This window comes from Vanrija albida, assembly GCF_041260175.1.
Source record: "Vanrija albida strain AlHP1 chromosome Unknown contig_4, whole genome shotgun sequence".
In the NCBI taxonomy this organism is placed as follows: Eukaryota; Fungi; Basidiomycota; class Tremellomycetes; order Trichosporonales; family Trichosporonaceae; genus Vanrija; species Vanrija albida.
Genome location: NW_027191423.1, coordinates 1,774,608 through 1,800,724, shown reverse-complemented (window position 1 = coordinate 1,800,724; position 26,117 = coordinate 1,774,608). Strand labels below are relative to the sequence as shown.

Below are 26,117 nucleotides of genomic sequence, written 5' to 3'. Positions count from 1 at the left end.
GGTGCGGCTTATGTGAGCCTTTGATACAGGCACGTTGTGTGCCAGGGGGTTCGGGGTCAATCACTGCCTAACAGTGCACGGACGAGATCGCCCCTTGGTTGGTGGGTCAACAAACGACCAACCCCGTGGCTCTCGAAATGTCGACAACTCCAGTGGCTTCATGGCCCGATATTCGGCTCGCACTACATCGCGCCGCTACAGATAGATTGAGACGCCTCACCGTGCTGGCCGCGGACATGGAGGGTGTCGACATGCGTAGACTGGCCTTTCCGCGATCGGCGGCGTCACTAGCACGAGACGAGTCGCTTCAATGGCGCTCCCGCCAAACCTTGTTGACGCCGAGCGGCGTCGCAGGGAGGGGTCGCGGGGTAGGCGGGGGTGGTGCCTTCACGCAGCAACCAAACTCTACGTATACCGGAGCGCTACACCTCCGCCGCCTGTGCGTGGATGTTGGTGTCGTACTTATCCCCATCTTAACCATACGTGTGCGATTGAGCAATGGGCGCGGCCAACTCGAGACTGCGGGGACGAGAAAAGGAGCCTCCTAGGGTCGGGAGTGAGTCGGAGTTTGCCGGCCTGGCTGACCCCCAGCGCGGCTGCTGCTCGAGGCCGAGGCGGCGTCGATAGCACTCAACTGGGACTCTGGGGACGGCGTCTTCGAGCGCCTCGAGAGCGACCCGCTGGGGCCGGTGCGCGCCATCTGCCGGCAGACACAGCCCAAGATCGAGAACAAGCGCTCGGTCAAGTCTGGCCGGCCGACGCTGTACGGCATCGCCGACTTTGCTACTGTTCGTTTGGTGTTTACCTCCCGTGCTAACTGTAGCTCGACGAGCTCGACACCATCCTCATCGCGATCAACGCCTGCGGCACCCTCGACAGCCTGAGCATCACGCTCAAGGGCAAGGCGAATGAGGTGGAGGCCGCCGACCTGTTCATGGCGTCGGTGCTCGACGCCCTCAACCTGCAGCTACGCAAGCTGACGCTCGAGAGCCAGACGGGCGAGCTGAGCAACATGGACGCGACGTCGGCGGCGCTCGTGCGCTTCTTCGCGCACCCTGTAAGCGACAGCCTGGAGGAGGTGCGGATCTGCGGGTCGACGACGGGCGCGCGCGCCGAACGCAACTTCTTAAAGGTGCCCGCGAGCCTCGACATGACGTGGACGTCGCGCACAAAGACAGACTACCACTTCGAGCCGCCGTTCGACTACAGCATGACCACGAGACACGGGTACGACTGGGACGAGCACAACCGCGAGCTCGAGCAGCAGCAGGCCGACCAGGGCAACTGGGCCGACTTCCAGCTGACCAACTGGCGGCGGCATGAGGTTGTGAGGACCGCGGCGCTGTGTACCCTCGTCAAGGCGCGCGTGCTGCTGCACGCTCTCCCTGGCCCTGGGGGGAGCCCGTTCACCACGCTGCCGGCCGAGATTATCCACAAGATCGTCGGATACACCGACACGACGCTCAAGCGCCCCCAGCTGGCGACGGTGCTGCGGTACGCCGAGGACCGGCGGGCGTTTACGCGCGTCGCGCGCGAGTGGAACCGGCGCGAGATGCCGCGCAGCTGGAACACGGAGAAGGAGCACACGGACCGCCGCAACGAGTGGATGTATAATGGCGGCTTTTTGCTGTCGCACGGCGAGCTGGTGGCGAGGAAGAAGACTAGGAAGTAGTTGTACGTTGTTCGGTCATCCAGTTGTATCTCTGCCACAATGAACGGCGCGAACGGGGCGAACGGCGCTCCTGCCGACGCGCGACGGTCGGATGCAGACCGGGCGGGCCGGCGACGGTAAGTATGCAAAGATCTGGCGTCGCGCTGGGCCTCGGCCAGGGCGGCGGCCGTGCGCACAACAGAGGAGGTGGCGGCGCTGTAGCGGCGTGCGGCGAGTTCATTACGGCCGCAGCCGTCACTGGCGATGTCTGGCCCGCCCAGAGGTATCAGATAGAGGCGCTCGAGGCGCCCGAGGCACCCGTGAGGTGGGCCAAGAGGGCCAAGCCGTCGCGGTCGCTGGGCCACTACCGCCGCCTAGCACCGCGTCGAGTAAACACCAGGTGGACAGGACGAGTGGAGACCGATGTGGAGTGCCAAGGCCGGGAGGCCGGGCAATTTTTTTACCGTTTGCACGACAGACGACTCCAACAAGCCGGCGTTTGGTCGCAAACAAGCCCTGGCAATGACGGCGGGGGCGTGGAGCAGCGCAGCCAGCTTGCAACGCACGCTCGCGACGCACACACGCACGCACGCAGCCGAGGCAAACCTCGGGTAAGTAAGCATAACTCGTCGTCGGTCGGCCGCTGTCGTCGTAGGCAGGCGGAGGCAGCGGCGACGACGGCGGCGGGCGGGTCGTGTCCTCCGGCGACTGACCTACTCCACCGCGTCATTCAGATCCGTTTCGGTGGAGCCTTGCGCAGTGGGAAGAGCGGCCTGCGTCCTCGCTGACGCCGACGTTGGAGTGAGCGAGCGCGTCTCTTCATGTATCGGAGATTGTGTGGGCCTCACTGGCCGTGGAGCAGGTATATGCATGGGCGATGCATGCGCGCCCGGCCTTGTCTCCCCCCAACAAACATGCACTCGCCAATAGTGCCACTCGCGCCCGCCACCTCGCGCTCGCTCGTCGTCCTCGCCGAGGGCCAGCTGCCAGGACTGCAATGGACGCAGCGGGCCAACACACAAGACGTGTACTCTGCGCTGCGGCCCGTCCCAGGAAACGGCGCGCGCACGCGATACACCGCAACTTTCACCTTTGCAGAGGTAGGCCGCGAGCTCGAACGCAGCTGACCCCAGATCGCCGAGCTCGACGCCATCCTCGCCGCGCTCAGCAACTCGCGCCTCACGTCCATCTGCTTCCTGTACGACCCGAGCCCAAAGGACGAGGTGTACGCGCGCATCCTGGCCCGGCTCAACGTCCCCGCCCTCCGGCACCTGTGGATCGCTGCCCGGCCAAGCGGCGAGACGCTCCCCCTCGCGCTCGCCTTCCTCTCCTCTCCCCGTGCCGCAGGGCTGCAGTACTTCTCCATCGACTTCGAGGCCCACAGCGCCAAGGAGGCGCCGCCGGACATGGGCCTGCTCGCTGGTTGTGCCGCCCCGCCACCTCAGCCGAGGGGCGCCGCAGCACCAGTAAAGCCGCGGAGGCTGGTCGGCGTGCTCGAGGAGAACGGGGAGCGGCGGGCGCGGGTACGCGACGCGGTGCGCCGCGCCATCGTGCCGGCGCGTGTGCTGTTGCGCGGACGAAGAGCGGAAGGGCCAGAGGCGGAGCCGACGTCAGCAGTAGAGCAGGCCCCCCTGCCAATCCTCGACCTCCCCCGCGAGCTGCTGCACGCCATCGTCGAGCACGCGTCGGGCGACGCCGGCGCGCTCACGCCTGCCCAGTGGGCCCGGCTGCACCGGCACGCCGAGGACCCCGGCGGCCTGTGCCAGGTTGCGGCGGGCATGGTGGCCGCCGAGGCGGACCCAGCGGTCGGGAAGGACGCGGGCTGGGACGAGTGGCTGCACAACGGCGGGTTTTGGTGGGAGGAGCGGCGGGTATAGATGCAGTAGAGACTGGACAATAGACAGATAGAGAGACGGCATGGATGCAAGGCAGTAGCAGTTGTCGCACGACGCGCCGGAGATCTCCGCCGGCGTCATCGCCGTTGACTTCACTCACCACCCCACCTCGATGAGCACCCCCGGCGTAGCGGACAGTAAGTCGGCCGTGCATGCAGCAGTCAGGCGACTCGCTCGCTCGCTGACGCTCGCCGCTAGCCGTCGGCACGTCGACCACGCCGACCGACCTGACGCTGCGCGCAAGCGCCCAGCACAACGGGCTGCAGTGGGCCGCTGACCGGCGGCGGGGGTCGCCGCTGGCCCCGCTGGTAGCCGTGGAAGAGCAGTTCGCGGGCCTGATGAGCGGGGAGCGGGGCGGCGGGCGGGGGAGTCTGCGCGTGCGCACACGGTGTCGGAGCGTGAGTCGGCTCGCTGCCCCGCTGACGCCCAGCTCGACGAGCTCGACTCGGTCATCGCGCACATCAACGCCGCGCGCATCGCCCACCTGACCATATCCCTCCTCCCGACCTCTAGCCTGCCCCTCGACGAGCGATACCTCGCGCGCCTGCTCGCGCGCCTGCGCGTGCCCCACCTCCAAACGCTGACACTCACGACGGCGGTGGAGCGCGCCGCCGTGGGCCCGCTGGCGGGGTTTGTGCGCCGCTCGCCCGGCCTCAGCGCGCTGGCGTTCGACGGCGCGCGGCTGGACGCTTCGGACCTCGACACGCTGGCAGCGGCCGCGGGGGACAACCCCACGGTCTCGCGCGTGTGCGCGGCTCGCTCGGTGTGCTCTGGCCTCGTGGAGTGCGCGTGCGCCCTCGGCGTGGATCTGGAGGCCCACGGCGCGCGCGTGAGGCGCGTCCACGACGCCGTGAGGGCCGCTGTCGTGCCCGCGCGCATATTGCTGCGAGCCCGCCCGGCGGAGGAGGAGGACAACAAGGCGTTCCGCCTGCTCGAGCTCCCCGCCGAGCTGGTGCTCCTCGTCGTCAGGTGGTGCTCGCGGGACCCGGCCGCCCTTTCCCCGGCCCAGTGGACCGCGCTCATCCAGCACGCGCAGGACCCGGCCGCGCTGTCTCTCGTAGGTGGGGGCGTGCGCGCCGCGCTCATCGACGGGCTGAGCGTGGAGGAGGCGCGCACCGAGTGGCTCATGAACGGCGGGTTTTGGTAACGAGCCGCGTTGGCATAGCATCTACATGGATACAATAGCATTAGCTCCCCCCACGGCCTAGGACACGCGCCGCGCGTCGCCCCGTGCCGGCGGCGGGATGGCGCGGTCCCAGAAGAATCCCCCCTCTGCGAGCCACTCGGCGATGACCTCGTTCGTCCTTGCGCCGGCGAACACTTTGCCGACGCGACGCAGCGCGTCCCGGTCTGCCGCGAGCTCGAACACGCGCTCCCACTGGTCTGGTGCCAGGGCGCCGGGGTCACCCGTCGCGAGGCGGACGACGCGGGCGAGCACCACCCGGGGCAGGCGGAGCACGGGGAACGCCGGCCCCGCGGGCCTGGCCGGGCCAACACGCGAGCCCCACATCGAGGCCATGGCCTTGACTACGCCGCGGCGGTCGTCGCGCGCGTGGAAGAGCACGCACGCGAGGACGAGGGCGCGGATAGCCGCCTTGCCGACGCGGGCCCTCAGCCGCTCGTTCCGCCTCAGCGCGGCGCCGAGCCGCCTGCTCTCGGCCCGCACGGCGCCGTCGCCCCACCCGTTCCGGCAGAGACACTTGCCACACGCCGCGACGCACAGCTGCGACAGGCTCGCGTTGTGCCGCTCCACCGTGTCGGCGAGCACCTGCACCTCGCCGGCGGTGAGGGGGCCGGGGTCGAGCGCGAGCCGCTCGAGGCCGCGCGAGGACGAGAGGCGGAGGAAGGCGGCGAGGAAGGTGAACGTGTCGGGCGCTGGGGCGTGCGATGAGGCCAGGGTTAGGCTGCGCAGGCGGGAGAGGTAGAGCGTGTTGAAGAGCTCTGGCTCTGGCGGCGGCGCGGGGGAGGTGTGCGGCCCCGCGGCCGTCAGCGTGATGCACAGGCTCGAGGCGGAGATGGTGGAGACGAGGGCTGGGAGGTCGTGCGACTGGCATTAGCACAGACGGGCCAGTACCCACCGGAACGCCGTGGCCAGTGAGCACGAGCACGCTGCGGTCCCGCGCGACCTCCCACGGCGCTGGGGGGTTGTGCAGGCCGCGCAGCCCGTCCCCCGGGGTCCAGGTGAGCGCGAACGGCGTGGCCTCGAGCACGACGGTGAGGACTGTGGGTCAGCGGGTGGGGCAGGCGGCCTTGGGCCGACGTACAGGCTGGCGCGGGGCCCATGGCGCCGGGGGATGCATTTGTGGGTGTGGGTGGTGAGTGGTGAGCGTGGTGTTGAGTAGCCGTGTTGATGTCAGCGGGACTAGGCCATCACACAGGCGTATCTGGTTAGTGCGAGCCACGAGCTGCGAGGTGGGGAGCTAAAGGGCGATTGAATTAGATCAGCTGGGAAGAGGGCGACTGGGCGACCATCCACACTGAGCGGCGACCAACACACGAAGGTGACATGGACGCTGTCGACACTGCAGTCGTCCAAGTCGAGATGTTCCGGCGAAGGAGAGATGGACGTGGCCAATCGCGACCTCTGCCACAGCGACCGGATCATGGCCACGGCCACACACCATACACGTGCCAGCCGCCAAGTCTCCCCTCGGCGACTCTCCAGCCGCGATAGCCCACCCGGCGCCATCGGGGCACATGTCATGCGCTGCGCGTGCCTGTTCGGCGGGGTCGACATCCGCGGCCGTCGGGAGATGCGATGCACGAGTTGACACGAGCTGAGTCGAGCTGCATCGCATCGCGTTGTGCCTGTCAGCTGTCAGCTCGGCGCGCGCGCGGGCGGCGAAACACGACGTCATTCGGTTTCGTCGGCTAGATAGGCGGCGGCGCGGCGGCGGGCGGGGGGTGGCGGGGTGACTCCGGCGGTGCACCGCAATGCGATGCTGGGCTTGGCGCGGCGACGGAGACGGAGACGGCGATCATGTGACGTGTGCACGAGTCCGGGGCTCGACTCGGCTCGCCTGGTGCATAAATACGGGCATGCATGTCGATCTTCCTCCTCATCGCTCATCAGCCCACACGTGTGCACCACAACACATCTAGCACATCTCCATCACCAACACACCCCGACCCCCCGCCCACGCCCCCACCATGCCCCTCTTCGCGTCGGGCCCCTCGGTCGACTCGGTCATCTCGCGCCTCGGGAGCACAAAGGACACGACGGCGCACTACATCGCCGTGAGCGAGTACGTCGAGAGCAAGAAGCGGCGCGGCAAATCCGTGTCCGACGTCAACACCAAGCTCGACGAGCTCGAGCGCGCCGTCGCGAAAGTGAGCGAGACGCTCGCAGCCGACACGGCGGGCATGTTCGCCAAGCTGCGCGACGACAAGGGGCTCCCGCGCTCAAAGCTCTTCCCGGCCAACGTCGCTGCCCCGGCGCCGGCCCCGCCGCCGGCCTACCTCCCGCCCATCGACCTCAAGCCCACGCCTGCGCCTGCGCCACCGCCCGCTGCCGCCGCCCACGTCCGCGCAGGGAGCAGCAGCTCAGCCGGCGCGCTCATGTTCCAGGGGGAGGAGGCGCTGGCCATGCTCAAGGACTACGATACCGCCTTCCTCATCGACGACTCGGGGAGCATGTCGGGCGCGCGGTGGCAGGAGGCGCGCAAGGCGATCCAGGGCGTCGTCGCCCACGCGATCCAGTACGACGAGGACGGCGTCGACATCTACTTCTTGAACGACAAGAGCGTCGGCAAGGGGGTCAAGAGTGTGGCCGAGGTCGAGGCGCTCTTCAACAAGGTGCGGCCGTACGGCGCGACCCCGACCGGTGCGAGGCTGGAGAAGCTCCTCAACCTGTACCGCAACGAGCTTAATGTCGCCTACACGGCCGGCAAGGCCACGGGCGACCTGTTCACCGTCAAGCCGCTCAACCTCGTCATCATTACCGACGGCGCGCCGACCGACGACCCCGAGCCGGTTATTGTTACTTTCGCGCGCTTCCTCGACAAGTACGACTACCCCGTCGCGCAGTTTGGCATCCAGATGTTCCAGATTGGAAACGACAACGCGGCGACCGCTGCGCTTGAGGAGCTCGACGACGCGCTCGAGAACCGGTACAAGATTCGCGATATCGTCGACACGGTGCCTTTCCAGGGCGAGATGACGGCCGAGACGATTGTCAAGGTCCTGCTTGGTGGTATCAACCGCCGCATGGACCGCAAGAAGACGTAGAAGCGGATGTGGATGAGCCTTATAGTTGTTTTCTAGATTGTTGTACCAGTATGCAGTGACGTTGTAACGCGCCGAGTGGGAGTGGCTGGCTGGCGGCACCACATGCGGTGTCGACGGCGCCGCGGCGAACGCCGCTCCCTCTACACACCTCTCCAAGCGCGCCCCCGCAATGCTCGACATATGCATACAGTATGTGTGTGTGATGGCAGTGTCCTTGTCGTCCTCGTCGTCGTCGTCGTCGCCGCCGCCCCCCGCCCCCCCCCCCTAACACCCCTCCGTCTCCACCGGCGCGCGCTCCCACCACAGCTCGCCGTTCGCCATCCACTCGTTCATCGCCTTGTCAAACCTGTCCTTTGAGATCTTGCGCAGGCTGTCCATCTTGTCGACGAGCGCGTTGTGGGTGTGTGACGCGTCGCGCGTCGCCGTCGCCAGCAGGCCCAAGCTGCGCGGGTCGGCCGCCTGGTCAAACAGCGCGGTCCACTGCGCGGGGGTGAGCGCCCCCGGGTCCGACGACAGGTGCCGCAGCACGAGCCGTATCACGGGGGCAGGGAGCTCGAGGATCGGGAACGGGCGCGACTCTGGCAGGCGGGGCGATGTCGGCGCCTTGTGTTTTGGCTTGAGCGCGCTCTTCATCGTCAGAATCGTCGCCGACATGCGCCGCAGCTGGATGGGCGTCGACTTTGCCGGCGCGATCGGCGTGCCGTCCAGATTTGTCAGGATGGCCGACTCGCGCCGGAAGCGCAGCTGCCTCGCTATTGGCGGCGCGCGCACCGTGTCCAGCGGGGATGGCGGGTCGTGCGGCGTGCGCAGCCGGCCCCGAAGCAGTATCCTCGCCGGGACGAGCGCCTTCTTCGCCGCGGTGCGCAGCCGCACCGTCTCGGTCTCGTTGCGCTTGAGTATTCTGCTCAGGCGCGCAAGCTCGTCCCACCGCCCGTCGACCTTCAGCCCGTCGCTGAAGCGCGACAGGTCGAAGCAGCACGAGAAGTGCGTGTCGCAGTTGAACCCGATGGCGCTGCACACGCCCAGGTGGACGCGCAGCAGCGTGTTGTTGTGCTTGCCGACCGCGTCGACAATCGCCACGACCGTCTCGGCGTCCATCGCGCGCGACTGGCCATGCAGCACGTCCTTGTGGAGCTCGAGCGTCGACAGGCCGTGCGCGCGTCGCACTAGCGCCGGCGCCGCGCCATACGGGCAGAACTGCGGATCTGGCGTCGTGGAGCGGTCGACGACGCGGACGTCGACGGCCCGGACGTGGGGGTTGGCGAGGTGCTCGAACAGAATCCCAAGCGTCGCGACGGTATCCGCCCCGCTGTCCTGGTTATCGTGGTCGACGGTCACGCTGATCCGGTCGACGCGGCAGGCGTTGACCGCGCGCAGCACGGCGATAAAGTCGTCCCCACGGCACTCGCCGACACAGACGCACTCGGCCTGCACGTCGCTGAACGGCTCGTCCCTCCCGCGCGGGTCGTTCATGTCCATGAGGGAGACGAGAGGGTGCGCGTGGCCGTCGCGCGACTCGAGCGCACGCACCGGCGCGAGCGGGTCGGCGTCGAGGTGTACCAGGTCGGCGGCCCACTGCAGCCCGTCGGCCGGGCGGTACGTGTACAGCCTGAGCGTGGCGTAGACGTTGCCTTTGAAGCCTGGGGTCAGCGGGGGAAGGGCAGGGGGCTCACCCTTCGGGATCGGCGGGGGCGGGGTCGGGCCGCGCGGCATGCGCGCGTCGGCGAGGCTCATGGCGTGCGCGCGGGGGAGGGGGGAGATGGTGGTGCGTGGGATGGGGTGAGGTGGGTATGCAAGATGCTGATGTGACTGCTCGTGCTGAGGTGACCGCTCGGCGTCGTTGCGATGCTGTCAGCGACTGACTCCACGCTGGCGGGCGGGGTCCGATCGCTTGTTTACGGGGCCGGTCGGTGGCTTGCCGTGGTCGTGTGCGCGAGGCCGTGATGGGGGAGGAGGGGGGAGACACGACGACGCCTGCGTGCGACGTGCGCGATGCGATGTCGTGGAGGAGAGGGAGCTGAGGAGTATGTGACTGATGCTAGACTAAGGTTGCCAGAGGCAACTCGACTTGACACCTTGTTGACAGGCGGGAGCAACCAGCGCGAGTCTCACTCCACAGGCCATCTCACGCGATACATCCTACAACACTCCTACTCTTTGCTTTTGCTACAAATCAAAAGTCGCCAGCACACGACACGCGTGGCCAGCACACTGCGGGTGGTGCATACTCACACCGCCCGACCCGAAAACCCAAGCGCCAACAAACTCACTGGGAAGCGACAGCGCGCCCGGCTAACTCGGCGGCGGCGCAGACCCCGGCCTTAGTCTCTCCCCTCACTACCCCGCTTAGAACCCCGCAGATGTCATCCACTCGGTCATGAGCTCGCCAAACTCGTAGCCCTTTTCCTCGCGCTCGAGGATGTTCTTCGTCCGGCTGCCAAGATACTCCCTGTCTCCCGCGATCTCGAGCAGCCGCACCCACTGCGACGGGGACAGGGCCGCGGGCTCGTCGGCCGCGGTCTTGATGATGCGGATCTGGAGCGCGCGGGGCAGCGTCGCGAGCGACGCCGGCATGCGGCGACGGGGCCGGGGCGGCGTGCGCCCGTTGCTCCTGATCGAGGCCGAGCGCACCGAGCCGTTGATGGACGCTGTCCGCACTGAGCCGTTGATGGACGCCGTGCGGATCGAGCCGTTCGACGACGAGGGCGGCGTGAGCTCGCGCGTCAGCGCCACCGAGTGCACCGAGGCCGTGTCGCGCGCGACCGAGCGCACCGATCCGCCGCTCGACGCGCTCGAGTTGGACGTCGTCGGCGTGAGCGGCGCCACCGCGCCCACCATGGACACGGGGCGTGCGGGCACGCGGCGCATGTCGGCGCCGATGCGCCAGCGCACCGACTTTGTGCGGCGCGGCCCGTCGGGCGTGACCGGTGGCGTGGGCGGCGCCTCACCCCTCCCACCGGCGCGGGGCGGGGTCGTTGGCGCGCGGTGGATCGGCTTGGGGGTGAACGGGCCTGGCCGGGCCAGCAGGACGACCTGGGCGAGCACGAACGAGTCCTTGAACGCCTCGCGCACGGCACACTGCTGGATAAAGCTGTGCGCGACGGCGTCCTCCACGCGCTCGCTGATGCGCTCACACGCCCACGGCACCCGGTGGCTCGGGCACCCGTGGTCTGGCGAGTGGTCGCCGCACCACCCGAAGCAGATGCGCTTCGGGGACCCCTGTCCCTCAATCAGCGCGTTGGACAGGCTCTCGAGCAGGCGCGGGTTGGTGTGCACGCCCGTCGCGTAGATGCTCTGCAGGCCGTTGGCGCGGTGTCCGGCGAGGTAGGACACGAGCGAGGCGGGCACGTACGCCGGGTCGGGGAAGCGGACGTCGAGCGTGCGCAGGGTGAAGGCGGGGAGGATGTTGAAGAAGATGTCAAAGATGGCGCGGTTGTCGTCCCTCCACCCGAAGTAGACGGTGCCGTGGTCGACGAGGCGCTCCTTGAAGACGCGGACCACGGCCTCGAGCCCGACAGCGCGCGTAATGTACCCGTCGTACACGCCCAGAATCCATATCCGCTGGTCGGGGTCGCGCGAGCCGCCGAACCCGCCCTCGTCGACCGCGCCGTCGATGCACCGCAGGTCCGAGAGGTACGGGTTGGCGTACGAGTCGACCTTGGGGTAGAGGGGGACGGGCGAGTGGTTGAGGAGCGTGAACTTGACGTGGGCTTGTTCTGGGTGGGTGTGAGCGGGGGTCGGCGCGCGCTCGGCTTCCATCGCTTCGGTTCCCTTCGCCGCTGGACGCCGCGCGCCGGACACTGCTTGCTGCGCAGGAGGTGGGTAACCCACCCTCCGGCCAAGCCGTCTCCCACCCGCCCACCGCTCGTGATACCTCCCCACCATGCCTCCGCCCCCCCCCCCCCCCACCACGCTACTCACGCGCCGGCAAATCCTGCACACTCGTCGCGCTGCTCGACGGCTCGGATATCGTGTCATCCGGCTCAGCGTCCTCGAGATAATCATAAAAGTCCTCCGGGTCGTCGGTGTACTCTGGCTCTGGTTCGGGGCTGGGCGTCCGCGGGCGGGGCACGGGCGGCGCAGGCCGGAGCGCGTTGTACTTGTGCTGCTGGTGGCTCTTGGGCTGGTGCGCCTCGTCCTTTACGGTGAAGACGCGGCTCATGCCAAAGTCGAACATGCCGAACATGGCGGGGGGGGTGCGCGACGGCGACTGTGGTGGTGAAGAGTCAGTGAGAGTGAGTGTGCGATGGCAATGTCGGGCGGCGAGGTCGTGCCCTCGCTCTCGCTCATGACCACTGCCCATGCATCGACACGCTCGCCCGCGGCTATGGAGAGCTGCAAGTAGAAAATGAGGTGGTTGTGGCCGACTTGGGCGACTAGAGCCACAATGACGCTAGTGCACTTTTAGAAGCCCGATTAACGGCAACGACGAGTGTGGCCCCGGCGTCGAGCTGCGAGTCACGCGCCGGCCGCTCACTCAGTCTCACCTGGCTACTCGCACCTGGCTACTCCCTAGGCCACTCGGCAATGCGACAGCAGGCACAAGCAACCAGGCGCCGGCGACATTAGGCCACCAGGGAGGCCAGGGTGTCGGAACGTTCCAGCGACGACCGAGCCTGCACGTCCTGCACCACGACCGTACCCCGCACAACTGCCCACCACCGACCCAGTGCCCCACATCACCCCCCACTGCCAGATCCGCTTAGGACGCCACTGCGGCCACGGTCACGGCCATGTACCTTGCTAGCTAGCACATACGCACGCGGCTAGGCCACCACGGCCACCACCACTGCGCGTAACGCACTCGCACCCACTCGCACGCACTCGCCCGTTCTCATGACGTACACTGCACCCAAGTAGCTAGCTAATGTACAACACTGTCTTGTCCCCGGCGTAGGCCTACTCACTCCGGGGCATACTCGTGGTCCCACCAGAACCCGCCGCTCGTCGCCCACTCTGCCATGGCCGCAGAGATCCCGTCGCCAGTGGCGTACGGCGCAAACTGCTTTGCCTCGACCCCGATGCGTCCCCGGTCGAGCGCGCGACGCAGCACCCGCACCCACTGGCGTCGCGTGAGCGCCGCACTATCAGTGCAGAACGAGAGGATATGCTGCACGATTTCCGGCGGAAGGTCGAGGATGCGAAATACTGGCGCCTGCGGTGGCTCTGATTGCCGAGGAGAAGCACCACTAGCTCGCTCGTCACCCGGGGTATGCCCCGGCTCGTACGCATGCAGCAAGACTCGAGACACGACCAAGGCACGTATCGCCGCCGAGCCCACCCTGGCATTGGCGCGCCTGTTGCGCCGCTCAATGTCGGCGATCTGCGCGAGGTGGGCGCGGGTTGCGGGGTGCGCGAGGCTGCCTTCACAGGTACATTCGCCCTCCTCTGGCGCAGCCAAGCGGCGGCACGAGCACAGGTCGAGCTGGGTGATGGTGCCGTTGGCCGCCAGCGCTGCTGCGATCGCGCCAATGTCGTCGGCGGCCAGCAGCTGGCCGTTGAGCTCGACGTGGTCTAGCCCGCGCGCGCGCGTGCGCAGGAAGGCGCACACCGCGCCCACTTCGACTGGCGAGAGCGGGATGCTGAGCCGCACCGAGCGTAGGGGGAACGCCGGGGCCAGCAGCCCAAGCATGCGCACCCGCAGCGCTACGGGGCTCGGGGTGAAGCTCAGGTTGACGGCCGAGAGCACGCTCGCGTGGATGCGCTCGAGGACGATGGGCATGGCAATGTGCTGTGGCGTCAGTGTTACGGCAGCCGACGGGGCTAGGGCGATACCCGAGTTGGACGCCGGTGAGTGAGCGTGAGCGTAGATCTCGGGTGGGGCCAGAGCCTTTTTCACCCCAGTGTCCGGTGCCTCTGCTCGCTTGCTAGCTGCAATGCACCCTCCCTGGGCTGCTCTGCCCCACACCCACTCGCCTGGAATGAATGTACTCACCGGCACAGTGTAGCCATTAATAGTGAGCCCCACGCCCGGAATCTCCTTGACGACGGCGAACCCAGACAGCTCGGCCTCGCGCGTCGTCGGCATCTGTCTCACGGCGATAGTCACGCCGTCGAGCATGAGCGGCGCCTCGTCCACCATGGCCTTGAGGGGCGCGAACGCCGCGCGCTTGGCCACAGCCGCGCCGTCCCACGTCGGGTGGCGCGGGCTGTACCCGTACGCCTGGATGTGGACGTGGGATGCTGGGGCGGGGGTCAGCGAGCACGCCGGCGTCGGCGTACGAGGCCCACTCACCCTCCAAGTATCGCTGCTCCGACACCATGCTGCTGAAGGATGGAGAACAACAAGAAAAGTCGACGATGGTCGTGGACATCATGTCGGATGGGCGCCGAGTCCAGGCACGGCGGGGAGGACGGGGGAGGGAAGGCGGGGCCCAGTGGGTCGGCGGTGCGCCGAGGCTGGCTCCGAGATGTCGGCGACGGCGACGGCGTCGGCGCAGGTGAGCTCCTCTCACAGCTATGCACTCCCTCTACGCGCCGTCCATCACTCTGTTATCTCACGCCCGGATTACACGCACACGCAAGAGCGTACCAGAATGCTGGAGTGACATGTGCCGAGCTACGCTCCCCGCGTCTCTCCCGCTTACGCTCGCTGATCTCCCGCCCGCCCTGGTACCGCACCCAGCTTTCTTCTGCGTGTTCTAGACGTCCCGGGAGGTGGCTGGTCGTTCTGTTCTGTTCTGGGCACGGCGGGGAGAGTCTGTTCATGCATGTTGAGGGGGGAGGGGGAGGGATGATCTTGGAGGGCCTGGTGAGTGGGTGGAGTCACGTGCGGCCGGCGCGCCTGATCTCGTCGTGCTCCATCTCGTCTCTCTTCCTGTTGGACACCCCACAACAACAACACGCTCGACAGATGCTACCCACCTCGTTGCCCCCTCTATTCCGCCCATGAGCAGCATGACGCCCGGGTGGCTGCCAGACCGGCTGGCGGGATGATAGAGCCTGAGGCGGCGCCGGTCGCCAGCGAGCTCGGCTTGCCCGCCAGCGTCCTCGGCGCCGTGGTGACCCAGTCCAGTGAGAGAGATGAGAGAGGCACCTCCAGAGGCCAGGAAGGAGGGGGTGCTGGCGATCGTCTGAGACAATGTGTCGCTCGACCCGACGGAGCGATGGTGAGCACTAGCCCACTGCGCCAAGGCAAGCCATGTTTGGTTCCCACAATGCGAGGCGCCGCGAATAAACCTTGCATACCGTGGAGAGCAGGCGAGCAAGCGAGCAGGCGTATCGGAGGGACAATGGAGCAACAATATGCGACGTACGAGGTGGGTCGCCTTCTCTCAGTGACGCGCCGCGCGCCGCGCGAGACGACTTATCTCGACTCTGTTTACACCGTCTCCCTCCAACTCTCCCTCACTGTCCATACCCAGCCTGCCTGTCATGAGGTCCGACGCCGAGCCAACGAGTAAGCCCCGCCGCCGACGCCGACGCCGCTCACGCCAGTCGGCACAATGTGGATCCAGGCCGCAGAGCTCCGCCCGTCGCTGCAGTGGGCGCATGTGACGGGCCCCCTTCCCTCCAGCGACGGCGACGGCGATGGCGACGACGCCGGGCCCGCCGTTGCAGCCGAGCACCCCGCCGCCGCCCCCGTCCCCGCCGCCGCCCCCACCACCCCCAACCCCCTCGCCCCCCTGCTCGACCTCGTCGACGCCCACCCGCTCAGCATACTCGGCGCCAAGGTCCCCCTCGCCGCGGCAGAGTACGGCCTCAAGGTCGAGGGCATGGCGCTGCTGGGCAATGGCGAGGACACGCTGTGCGTGATCAAGGCGTGGGCGTTTCCCGTGAGTCGGTGTGAGGCCGAGCTGGCCATCCTCACCAGCTACCTTCCCTCCCTCACGCCCGCTCGCTGACGCCCGCGCCCAGGCGTTCAACCTCCCTCTCGTCATCCGCGCCGCCGACGCCTGTCCCCTGTCCCACTTCAGCCTCGTGTGCGACCCGCACCCGTACTACCTCGAGCGCGTCTTCTGGACGCTCGGCGCGCGCGCCCCGCCCCGCTCCCTCTTGTACCTGCACGAGCCCGAGACCGCCCAGGTGCCCCACATTGTCGAGTTCCTCAAGTCGCCCCGCAGCTTCGGCCTCGAGACGCTCTTCCTCCCCGGCCGCTGCCTCACCCCGCTCGACCTCTCCGCCCTCGTCGACACGGTGCGCGACTACAACCCCACCCTGGCCGCCGTGACCATGTGCGACTGCCGGAGCAAGCGCGTGCCCGCGTGCGTGTGCCACGGGCGCGAGACGCCCGAGGGCGAGGCGTGGGACCGCCAGGTCCGCCGGCTGGCCGTGTACCTCGAGCGCAATGGGATCCTGACGGCGCGGGTGCGCCGCGCGGCGGTGCGCGCGCTCGTAATTGCGCGGGTCATCGCCAACGGCCGCAGCGGGGCGGGGTCGGCCGGCGCTTCGAGCACCTGTGCGGGCCCCGCCGAGGAGGCGGCTGCGGCTGCAGAGCTGGCGCACCCCTTCCGCCTCCTCGACCTCCCGCGCGACGTGCACCTCAAGATCATCCGCGACGCCTCGGCCGACCCCCTCGCCCTGACCGAGCAGCAGTGGGCCACGCTCATCGCCCACGCCGAGGCCCCGGGCTCGCTTGCGCGCCTCGCGGCCGGCATGCGCGAGGCGCAAGTCGCGGGGGTCACGTTCCCCGTCGCGCTTGCCGAGTGGCTCGGGAACGGCGCGTTCTGGTGGAAGCACCGCGTGCCCGTCGTGTGGCGCGACTGGACGGTGTAGCGGGCGGCCTCAGAGTTTTAGCATGTCGGCGTTGTCGACGCCGCGCAGTGTTTGTCTGCTTGTACCACCACGCTAGAGTTGCATGTTGCCGGCCGCGTGTGGCCGGTCAATTGTATCATGAGTGTATGTGCCGAGGGCGGCGCGGACTGACTGGGCTGACGCAAGGGATAGTCTTGCCTACGCGTGAGCTGGGCCGTCAGTGATCACGCTGACTCGTACTTTGTCGTAGCCCCCCGTGACTCCACGAACTGCAGCCGCAGACTTGCTGAACTCTCAGTCCGTCTCAGCGGCTCTCGGCCTCGTTGGTCGCTGCTGTCCCATGTCGACAGCTGGCATGCTCCACCGACGAGGAGCTCGGCCATCACCGGCATCAACTGGTCCCGCTCCTCACCTCGCAACGACCACAACTGACCGCCGATGCGGAGGTTACTGAACGTTCCAACTCCCACCTCCCACCCATCATGCCAGCTGCGCATGCTCTGCGCTGCGCAGACACGGCGTTCTGGGCCCCAAATGGATCGAAGATGGAGAGATCTCGCCCCGTTTGGGCCCCGCTGCCATGTTCCGTCCGGCGACTCTCGCTTTCGTCGTCGGCTCCGCAGCCCTTGCCCGCGGTCCGCCGCGCTGCGCGCTGCGCAGTTGCCCCGCGACGACATCCGCAGACGACTTTATCTCTCGGTTCCGGCTGCTTGGCGATCGCTGCAGATCGACGCTGCGGTTGTGGCTGCTGAACAGGCCGAGTGAGCAAAGTGAGGGCCGTGATGCCGCCGAGGATGGCTCCCCCCTCCACCACGTGGGGATCCAGCAGGCAGACATGCACTCAAGGCGGGCGCTATGACTTGTGAGTCCTGCCTGCGTGGCTCGCTGCTGACGGCTCGAGGGCTTCGCTGAGCTTTCTCGTGGACATGGGTGTGCAAGTTGGGTGCCAGCCCACCCCCTCCTCAGCCTCGTATACTCGGTCACTATCTCCCCGCGACACATTCGCCAATCACTCGACAGTGCCTGTCGCAAGGACCATGCGGTGACTGCTGCGGAGGAGCGGGCTCGGCGGCCCCATGGACGGCCGACTCCGCGGAGTCGGGAAACCCGCGTCTGCCGGACGTCTGCCGAGCGGTAGCCTCGGCTCGGTGACACGAGAGCCGCCGGCCCAGTCTCGTCCGAGCGCATCGCGTATTCATGCTGCTGTTGCAAACCGTGCCACGGTATACGCCGCCGCCGAGGAAAGCTATTCGCGGCGACTGAGACGTGATAAGGTCCAAAGCTAGTCGCACGCTAAACGCGACACCATGTGCTCGACATCGCCGACCCTGTCGCCCTGCGGGGTAGGTACCACACATCGGCTCTCCACCGACAACCAGCCATCCCCCACATGGTCACCGAAGCGATGACGGAGGTCGTTCCACCCCACGTGATGATAACATCCGACGAGTCGCGAGGATCGACGAGGCGCCGCGCGCTCTGCCCTCGTCGCCAGTGACCTTTCGTGCCACAGAGACGCGATAACCGCGGCGCGCCAGCAAGCAGACGTCGACGCGGCGAGGAATGCACCTAACCACCCACCCACCTCGCTCCTCGACGGAAAAGGTCGGATGCGGCCAGGTCGCCGCTCGCGGTGCTCCACTCGACGTGCGCAACGTGACCTACGCATCTATTTTGAGCGCAGTCCAAGACAGCAGGTACCAGGAACAATCACAACCACACGTCAACATGCGTGGCGCAACCCACTAGTGCCAGTGTGTCGTGTGGCCCCGTCTGTCCCTGCCACCCAGTAGGAACACAGTGCGTGCATACTGGGACGTGGTATTGGCTGATGTCCCCCAGCACGCCTTGGTTGACCATGCACCTACTCGGCTCGGCCGCGAGAGCTGGCGGGAGAGCTCTAATCTTCCGAGGTCGCCACGCGGACTCGACTGAAGTCACCGACATACGGGCGTTTAGGTACCAGGTAAACGACAGACACCGCCGGTGGGCAGTCCAGAGCCCTATCTGCCCACCCACACCTGCTGCGCAGCGGCGCCCGCTCTGTGCGGGGCCGCCTATGTCACCGTCTCTGGCGTGGCGCACCCGCCAACCAGCAGCTCGCTTTCGGCATTCGTCCCCCACCCGCAATCGGCTCCCGAGTTGAAGGGCTGGACACAGTGGAGGAATCAAGTGGCCATGCGGTGGGCTCGCCTATCTCCCAACCGATCCTCGGTCGCTAAGAATACCTCGCCGTATCCTCGGGCCATTGGGCGCAGCGAGAGCAGTCACGAGGCGGGTGGAGCATAGTGGGCTCTGGGGCACCTGGGACCGGCCCAAGGTTCACGCGCGACACCAGTGGGCCGGCCGAATCGCCGACACACTGCCAGCCTCGTTGACGCAGTGACATGCCACTATAAAGGCTCGGCGACTCGAGCGCGCGCTAGACTCCCCAGAAATTTCGTCGCCATTCGCCATGGGGATCACTGAGCACGAGAAGTCTAGCACCGAGGGGATCGGAGAGAAGGAGAAGAATGCCGTGAGTCCGTCCCCTTGTGTGGCAGAGCCGGAGGCTAACGAGCCTAGGGCACGGTGGATGTGCTGTACGCTGAGGATGGCGCCATCGACGACCTCACCAAGCACGGCGATATGACTGCCACCGAGCTTATCGATGCCGAGGAGCAGCTGGAGACGATGCCGCTGGATCGCACTGTGGCGGTATGTCACCTATCCAACCCCGAGCCATATTCTGACGCGCTGGCCAGGTCATCAGCCAGCTGTACAAGTTGCACGAGTCGGACCAGAACTTTGACTTTGAGCTCCTGTTCCGCATGGACAAGTTCCTGCATGACCCCGAGGTCCTGCAGCACCCCGAGCAACATGGAGCACTGGTACACGAGATGCGCTTGGAGGCACTCATTGCCACGACCAACTCGCCGTACGCCATCGTCCGCGCTGTGGCGCCGGCAACTGACGACCCGGATATGCCGGCGCTCACCATCCGCGTGTGGGTCATCGGTCTCGTCTACTCGTGCATCGGAGCATTTGTCAACCAGCTCTTCGTGTTCCGTAACCCCCCGGTGTCGCTTTCCGTATCCACCGCTCAGCTGCTTGCCTACCCCGCCGGCAAGCTGTTTGAGAAGATCCTTCCCGACGTGGGCATCACGCTCTTCGGAAAAAGGCACTCGCTCAACCCTGGACGTTTCAACTTGAAGGAACACATGTGGGTTTTGGATTCCACGAACAAGTTGACTAAATGGCCAGGCTTATCACGATCATGGCCAACGTCTCGTTCGGCAGCGCGTACACGGCCGACATTGTCTTCGTCCAGGCCCTCCCGTTCTACTTTGACCAGGCTTACGCACGCGGCTTCAGCTACCAGGCACTCAACACGCTTGGCTCCAACCTCGTGGGATACGGCCTCGCCGGCCTCACCCGTCGCTTCATCGTGTACCCGAGCTACTGCGTCTGGCCCGGCAGCCTCTCGACCATCGCCATGAACAAGGCCTTCCACACCAACGACAGCTCACCGATCCCTGGCCCCTTCGGTCGCATGTACCGCTGGACTATGCGCCGCGCTTTCTACATCATCTTCCTCGTCGGCTTTGTGTAAGTTGTCTAGGCCTGGCCACCTCGGCGGCTTGGTACTAACTCGCCTAGCTACTGGTGGTTCCCGGGATTCATCTGGCAGAACCTCACCTACTTCAACTGGATGGAGTGGATCGCCCCCAGCAATGTCGTCTACGCGCAGATGGTCAGCTCCAACCTCGACCAGGGTCTCGGTATCAACCCTTGGCCTTCCTTCGACTGGAACTTTATCCAGGCCCAAGTCACGCCGTTGGTGACTCCGCTCTACACGGTCATGAACAAGTTCCTCGGCATGCTCTTCGGTCTCTTCATGATCTGTGGAATCTACTACACCAACACATTCAACACTGCTTATCTCCCAATCAACGACAACCACGTCTGGGCCAACAACGGCAAGCGCTACAACGTCACGCGCATCCTGTCTGGGCCCCAGCGTCTGTTTGACAATGACAAGTACCAGCAGTACTCGGAGCCCTACATGGCTGCAGGAAACATGGTCGTTTACTTCTGGTTCTTTGCAGTTTACTCGGCCACCATTACCTACGTCGTCATCTTCCACCGCCACGAGATCGCCTACAGCTTCCGCATGGTATTCCGCGATCTCCTGTCGGTCTTCAAGAGGCGCAACGTGGAGCAGACCGACGAGCATGCCGACGACATCGCCGAGGACATTCACTACCGCCTTATGAAGAGCTACAAGGAGGTGCCCGAGTGGTGGTACTTCATTATCCTCTGCGGAGCTCTCGCGTTGGGCATGGCCGGCGTTGGCGCGTACGACACAGGTGTCACCATGGCCGTGGTCATCTACGGCGTCATCATGGCCCTCATCTTCATGGTCCCCATCGGCCTCGTTTACGCCGTCACATACAACGAGGTTACGCTCAACGTGCTTGCCGAGTTCATTGGCGGCGCCATGATCCCGGGCAACGCGCTCGCCATGAGCTACTTCAAGATGTACGGCTACATCACGACCGCACAGGCCATTGGGTTTGCCAGCGACCTCAAGCTCGCCCACTACGTCCACATCGCTCCTCGTCTGACCTTCTGGGCTCAGCTCATCCCCACTATCGTCTGCAGCCTACTCCAGGCCGGCATCTTCGACTTTGTCATGGGCTTCAAGAACGTCTGCACCAACGAGGCTTCGTTCGGCATGTCTTGCCCCGGTGTCAACACCTTCTTTACCGCCGCCGTGTTTTACGGCACTCTGGGTCCCAAGCGCGTGTTCGGCACCGGCGGCCGTTACACTTGCCTCCTCATCGGCTTCCCCGTCGGATTCCTCATGGTCCTCAGTGAGTCGACGATAGTGCCCAGTGTATCAGCGCTAACGAACCAGTGTACTGGGGCCTCAAGAAGGCGTTCCCTAAGAGCAAGCTCGTCCGTGCCCTCCACCCTGCGCTCATCGCATCTGGTGGACTACAGTGGGCGCCGTACAACCTCAGTCACATGGTCCAGGCGGTGTACGTCTCCTTCCTGTCTTGGGCCGTTATCAAGAAGCGCTACCTCGCGTTCTGGTCGCGCTACAACTACATCCTGGCGACCAGTCTCAACGCTGCGATCGCCATCCTCGCCGTCATCATCTTCTTCGGCCTGTCCATCCCCAACGTCACCATCGACTGGTGGGGAAACAACCCGGACAAGGAGGACAGCTGTGCGGGCCGAGGTGGATGCAGGTACATGGCCGTTCCGGAGAAGGGCTACTTTGGCCCCGAGAAGGGTCACTTCCGTTAGTCCTCGATACGTGGTAGTAGGTAGTTGTTGTCTAATAGTGGTCAACAAGGGTGATGAATGAAAGGTTGTTTGCAGCGAGATGCTCACCGTATGTAGGCCCAGTGCCACTCTCGGCGAGGACGCTGGCGCGGTTGCCTCGGTACCTCGAACTAGTCGCCATCTACACAACAAACCTGTGAAACACTCGCCTTCTGCTCCAAGAACTAAACATTGCACCATGTGGGACGACCTATTATTAGCTGCTTCGACGCGCCTGGCACGTCTGAGCAGGAGCATATGAGAAGCTTGCCACCCTCGCGATATCGCAGGTATCAACCGCTCTCGCCACCCAGTTCACCATGGTCTTCCGCGACAAGGCCGCGCACGCCGAGGCGCTCAAGCGCGCCAACACCGACCCGCTCAAGCCAGGCCACCACACCGAGCTGTACATCCGCACCGGCTCGATCCCTGGTCAGACTGTCGAGCGCAAGGAAAGGGCCGAGCAGCTCAAACAGGCGGGCATCGCGGGCGACTACAACATCCGCAGGATCAACTTCTGGTACGGAGAGATCGCCTTCTTCAACGTCAGGGGCGGCCTGAGCTGGGCGATGCGGAAGGACAAGGACGAGGCGCTTGCGGCCTCGATACCGGCCGAGCAGCCTTTGCCGACAGCCTAGATACTGGCTGGGTGGTGCTCCCACCGCTGGGCCACGGAGCAATGTATATCTGATGCCCCGACTAATCTGTCTGAGCTGGCTGGCGCTGCCGTCACTCCTGCTGAGGCATTTGATCGCATTGATGAACCACTGGATCCTACTAAACGGCCCCGGGAGAGTGTTTCTCGGCTACTTACAGCCCACGACGTTGCGAGGAACACCACCTAGTTATAGTGCCCCTTCTCCGGGCCAATGTATCCCCTCTCTGGAATCTCCTTGAGGCGGCAGCCTGCGGCATGGCAGCCCTTCTCGGGGTCGTTACCCCACCACTCGATCGATGCGCCTGGGATTTGAACACCGAAGAAGATGATAATGGCGGACACAGCGATTCCGGCGTTGAAGGCGGTCACCAAGATATAGTTGTATCGCGACCAGAAGGCAAGGTACCGGCGCTTGAGGTAGCCCCAGGAGAAGAGGATGACGTAGAAGCCGGGGATGTACATTGACAGGTTGTAAGGCGACCACTGGATGCCGCCGTAGCAAATGCCGACAGGGTGGAGGTTGCGGATCAGCTTGCTACGGGGGAACAGCTTGCGGAGGCCGAGGTAGGCAAGCGTGATGAGGAAGCCGACAGCAAAGCCGATGAGGAGAGTGCGGTAGGGGCCCTTGAGACCAAAGACACGGGGAGGGCCAAGCGTGCCCCAGAAGACGGAGGCAGTGAAGAACGTGTTCGCTGGATGTCAGTGTGTGTCCCGCGACAGCACTCACTGCCCGGGCAGGTCATCTGCCACGCAGCATCCGGTGTGCAGACGCCCTTGAAGCTCATCATGAAGTTGAAGATTGCGGCTTCGACAAACGAGGCGACAAGCGTCGCAACGAGCTGGGTGGCAAAGGTGTAACGCTGGTCAATATGAACGTAGTGTGCGAGCTTGAGGTCCTTTGAGAACGAGATCGCATGGTCGGCAGTCATGACGCCGTACATCTTGAAGAAGTTCATCGAAAGCGCGTTGCCAGGGACCAAGGATCCACCGATGAACTCGGCGAGCACGTTCAGTGTCGTCTCCATCGTGGTGATACTGTTGATCAGAGCAATGGGAACGATGAAGATCGCCGTGAGGATGATACCAAAGATGACGACTGCCATGTTGACGTTGGTCGGGTACGCGCCAACACCGGCCATACCGATGCCGAGTCCGAAGAGGAGGACGATAAAGTACCACCACTCGGGGACTTCCTTGTACTGCTGTGCGAGTCGGTAGTGGATGTCCTCGGCGAGGTCGTCCTTGGGAATGCTGGCTTTCTCGTCGTCCTCCAACTCCTCCTTCGGCTGTGACTTCTTCCAAATGCTGGAGATTTGAGACTTGACCGCATTGTATGAGGCCCGGAAGCTATATGCGACCTCATGGCGGTGGAAGATGACGGCGTAGGTGATGGCTACTGTCAGAAGGGCCGACACAAGTAACCTACTAGCAGAGTACAGGGCAAAGAACCAAAAGTAAGCGACGATGTTTCCAGCGGCCATGTACGGCTGCGAGTACTGTTGGTACTTGTCGTAGTCGAAAAGCTTCTCGGGGGTGAGGATCCTCGAGACATTGTACGTCTTCCCGCGGTTGTCATACACTCTGTTCGTGTTGATGGGGAAGTACGCCGTGTTGTATGCGTTGGAGAACCAGAAAGCGATGATCATGAAGAAACCAAGGAACATGCCCAACATGAGGTTGGCGGCCGCAAACAGCGGCGTGTCGGGGCCAATCGAGAGCCAATTCCAGTCGAAAGTGGGCCAGGGGTTAAGACCCAGGCCGTTTCCGAAATTGGTCGCGACAATGGCAGTGTAAGCCGCGTTGTCGGGAGCGATCCACGCCATCCAGTTGAATGTGGACAGCGCTTGGAAAATGAAGTCGGGGATCCAGAACCAGCTGCTGGTTAGCGAGAGCAGAGCCCAGTAACTTACACAAACATGGCGACAAAGAGCACCAGGAAAACCTTGAGACGACTCCAGTTGTAGGTTCGCCCAAAGGGCCCAGGAACGGTGTCCGTGTCGTCCGCGTGGAAGGCCTTGTTCAAAGCAAGCGTAGGCAGAATCTGCGGCCAGATGGCGAACGAGGGGAAGACGACGAAGCGGCGGATAAGGCCAGCCATACCTGGAGGGGGTCAGCTAGATTCTGTGTATCTACCTATGTGGCCTCACCATATCCTGAAAAGTTGGCACCAAGCGTGTTGAGAATCTGATATCCGAACTTTCTGGCGAAAGGCTGGTCAAAGTAGAAGGGCATGGACTGGGTAAAGATGATCTGCATGGCGTACGTTCCACCGAATGATGCGTTGGCCATGATGGTGATCAGCATGTGCTCCTTGAGGTTGAACCTTCCCGGGTTGAGGCTGTGGCGCTTCCCGAAGGCCGTGAAACCCCAGTCCGGAAGGACCTTTTCGAAGAGCCTTCCAAGAGGATAAGCCACGAGCTGTGCCGTCGACACCGAGATGGCAATACCGGGCTGGCGCTGGCTGAAGAGCTGGTTCACAAAGGACCCGATCCCAGAGAACAAGATTCCGATTATCCACACGCGGATAGTAAGGGCAGGGAGGCTGCGGTCGTCGGTGGGATCGGCCACGGCGCGTACAATGGCGAACGGCGAGTTCTCGGTCGCCAGCAAGGCCTCTAGACGCATCTCGTGGATGAGCTCGGCGTGCAGCTCGGGGTGCTGCTGTACGTCGAGAAAGAGGAAGTCCTCCATCTTGAAGAGGGCGTCGGTGTCGAAGTTCTGGTCATTCTTGTTGAGCTTGTAGAGCTGGCGAATGATCTGCGGCGGCGTTAACTTGGGATAGTGTCAAGTGCCTCACGGGAATCGTGCGCTCAAGAGGCATGGTGTCGAGACGCTCCTCGAGCTCCACGAGCTCGTTCCTAGTGACATCACCATTCCTAACCAGGTCGCCGATCGCGTCGTCCAGCTCTTCCCTGTGGGGGGCGAAGACATTGACGTCGTACCCCGAGTCCTATGCTGTCAGAATGGCTTCAACTCCCACTCATCCTACCAGGTGCTTCTCCTTCACCTCCGTACTGTCCTTGCGGTCATGGCGAGCTTCAACCATGGCTGTGGAATTGTCGACAACTGAAGAGGCTAGGGGACCTCTATTGGGGATTTATAGGTCGAACAGGAGAAGCCCGGCTGACTGCCAGAGCCGTCCAGTGCCCTGCACCCAGAGCCCAGCGATGTCCTGTCGGGCCTGCATCGCGCGGAGCACCATGTCGCTAGATGATGGAGCAACTCGTAGGAATGATGCCACTTCTACCGAGTTGGCTATTTTTACCGCGGCGAGCGTCCGCAAGTGGTAGCGGCCAATAGTCTCCACTACCGCAGAGCCGGCGTGACGGCTGATGGCGACCGCGACCGCGCGCCTGCTCGCAGTGCACGACATACGCGCAGCCGTGCCTTGATGATCATGTGGTGCATAGGCGCCGGGTGAGTTGTCTGGGCCAGGCGCGCATTCCGAGGACGAGGTGAAAGCGTTGGAGCCAGAAAGACGCCGTCTCGCTCCCCGGGAGATCAGACAACTAGTTCAGGCCATGTCCGTCACACTAGCCTCCGCCGGCCGTAAGGACGGGTGGTGTCAACGGCTGCACGGATGAGCATGAGCCAATGTTGTTGCCGTCGGCGCTGTCCCCGCGCGGGTTATCTCTCGGAGCCGGCAGCACTGTAGGTCAGCGTCGGACGCGTACCGGTC

At 64.9% G+C, this 26,117-nt stretch overlaps 12 protein-coding genes across 12 annotated transcripts; 7 read left to right on the top strand and 5 right to left on the bottom strand.

The window, feature by feature from the left end:
- Positions 1-498: 498 nt before the first annotated feature.
- Q8F55_005422 (uncharacterized protein) lies at positions 499-1,672 on the top strand (the record flags this gene model as incomplete). Its single annotated transcript, XM_069353911.1, has 3 exons — positions 499-556; positions 592-788; positions 824-1,672. The coding sequence occupies 3 exons, from the start codon at positions 499-501 to the stop codon at positions 1,670-1,672; spliced, it is 1,104 nt and encodes a 367-aa protein (XP_069208553.1).
- An 893-nt stretch (positions 1,673-2,565) lies between these two features.
- On the top strand, positions 2,566-3,528 carry Q8F55_005421 (uncharacterized protein; the record flags this gene model as incomplete). Its single annotated transcript, XM_069353910.1, has 2 exons — positions 2,566-2,751; positions 2,785-3,528. 2 exons carry the CDS (start codon positions 2,566-2,568, stop codon positions 3,526-3,528), a joined length of 930 nt encoding a protein of 309 aa, XP_069208552.1.
- Positions 3,529-3,658: 130 nt separating this feature from the next.
- Q8F55_005420 (uncharacterized protein) lies at positions 3,659-4,693 on the top strand (the record flags this gene model as incomplete). The annotated part of the gene is made up of 3 exons (XM_069353909.1): positions 3,659-3,683; positions 3,745-3,944; positions 3,977-4,693. 3 exons carry the CDS (start codon positions 3,659-3,661, stop codon positions 4,691-4,693), a joined length of 942 nt encoding a protein of 313 aa, XP_069208551.1.
- Positions 4,694-4,750: 57 nt separating this feature from the next.
- Q8F55_005419 (uncharacterized protein) lies at positions 4,751-5,829 on the bottom strand (the record flags this gene model as incomplete). The annotated part of the gene is made up of 3 exons (XM_069353908.1): positions 4,751-5,593; positions 5,625-5,767; positions 5,811-5,829. 3 exons carry the CDS (start codon positions 5,827-5,829, stop codon positions 4,751-4,753), a joined length of 1,005 nt encoding a protein of 334 aa, XP_069208550.1.
- An 867-nt stretch (positions 5,830-6,696) lies between these two features.
- Q8F55_005418 (uncharacterized protein) lies at positions 6,697-7,773 on the top strand (the record flags this gene model as incomplete). The annotated part of the gene is made up of 1 exon (XM_069353907.1): positions 6,697-7,773. The coding sequence occupies one exon, from the start codon at positions 6,697-6,699 to the stop codon at positions 7,771-7,773; it is 1,077 nt and encodes a 358-aa protein (XP_069208549.1).
- Positions 7,774-8,037: 264 nt separating this feature from the next.
- Positions 8,038-9,507, bottom strand: Q8F55_005417 (uncharacterized protein; the record flags this gene model as incomplete). Its single annotated transcript, XM_069353906.1, has 2 exons — positions 8,038-9,413; positions 9,447-9,507. The coding sequence occupies 2 exons, from the start codon at positions 9,505-9,507 to the stop codon at positions 8,038-8,040; spliced, it is 1,437 nt and encodes a 478-aa protein (XP_069208548.1).
- Positions 9,508-10,119: 612 nt separating this feature from the next.
- Q8F55_005416 (uncharacterized protein) lies at positions 10,120-11,959 on the bottom strand (the record flags this gene model as incomplete). Its single annotated transcript, XM_069353905.1, has 2 exons — positions 10,120-11,489; positions 11,695-11,959. 2 exons carry the CDS (start codon positions 11,957-11,959, stop codon positions 10,120-10,122), a joined length of 1,635 nt encoding a protein of 544 aa, XP_069208547.1.
- Positions 11,960-12,676: 717 nt separating this feature from the next.
- On the bottom strand, positions 12,677-14,036 carry Q8F55_005415 (uncharacterized protein; the record flags this gene model as incomplete). Its single annotated transcript, XM_069353904.1, has 2 exons — positions 12,677-13,956; positions 14,009-14,036. The coding sequence occupies 2 exons, from the start codon at positions 14,034-14,036 to the stop codon at positions 12,677-12,679; spliced, it is 1,308 nt and encodes a 435-aa protein (XP_069208546.1).
- Positions 14,037-15,218: 1,182 nt separating this feature from the next.
- Q8F55_005414 (uncharacterized protein) lies at positions 15,219-16,488 on the top strand (the record flags this gene model as incomplete). Its single annotated transcript, XM_069353903.1, has 2 exons — positions 15,219-15,548; positions 15,631-16,488. 2 exons carry the CDS (start codon positions 15,219-15,221, stop codon positions 16,486-16,488), a joined length of 1,188 nt encoding a protein of 395 aa, XP_069208545.1.
- A 2,434-nt stretch (positions 16,489-18,922) lies between these two features.
- Positions 18,923-21,762, top strand: Q8F55_005413 (uncharacterized protein; the record flags this gene model as incomplete). Its single annotated transcript, XM_069353902.1, has 6 exons — positions 18,923-18,985; positions 19,033-19,164; positions 19,212-19,669; positions 19,711-20,055; positions 20,107-21,323; positions 21,368-21,762. The coding sequence occupies 6 exons, from the start codon at positions 18,923-18,925 to the stop codon at positions 21,760-21,762; spliced, it is 2,610 nt and encodes an 869-aa protein (XP_069208544.1).
- Positions 21,763-22,100: 338 nt separating this feature from the next.
- Q8F55_005412 (uncharacterized protein) lies at positions 22,101-22,418 on the top strand (the record flags this gene model as incomplete). Its single annotated transcript, XM_069353901.1, has 1 exon — positions 22,101-22,418. One exon carries the CDS (start codon positions 22,101-22,103, stop codon positions 22,416-22,418), a length of 318 nt encoding a protein of 105 aa, XP_069208543.1.
- Positions 22,419-22,621: 203 nt separating this feature from the next.
- Positions 22,622-25,484, bottom strand: Q8F55_005411 (uncharacterized protein; the record flags this gene model as incomplete). Its single annotated transcript, XM_069353900.1, has 6 exons — positions 22,622-23,130; positions 23,166-24,313; positions 24,349-24,538; positions 24,586-25,195; positions 25,236-25,388; positions 25,428-25,484. 6 exons carry the CDS (start codon positions 25,482-25,484, stop codon positions 22,622-22,624), a joined length of 2,667 nt encoding a protein of 888 aa, XP_069208542.1.
- Positions 25,485-26,117: the final 633 nt, after the last annotated feature.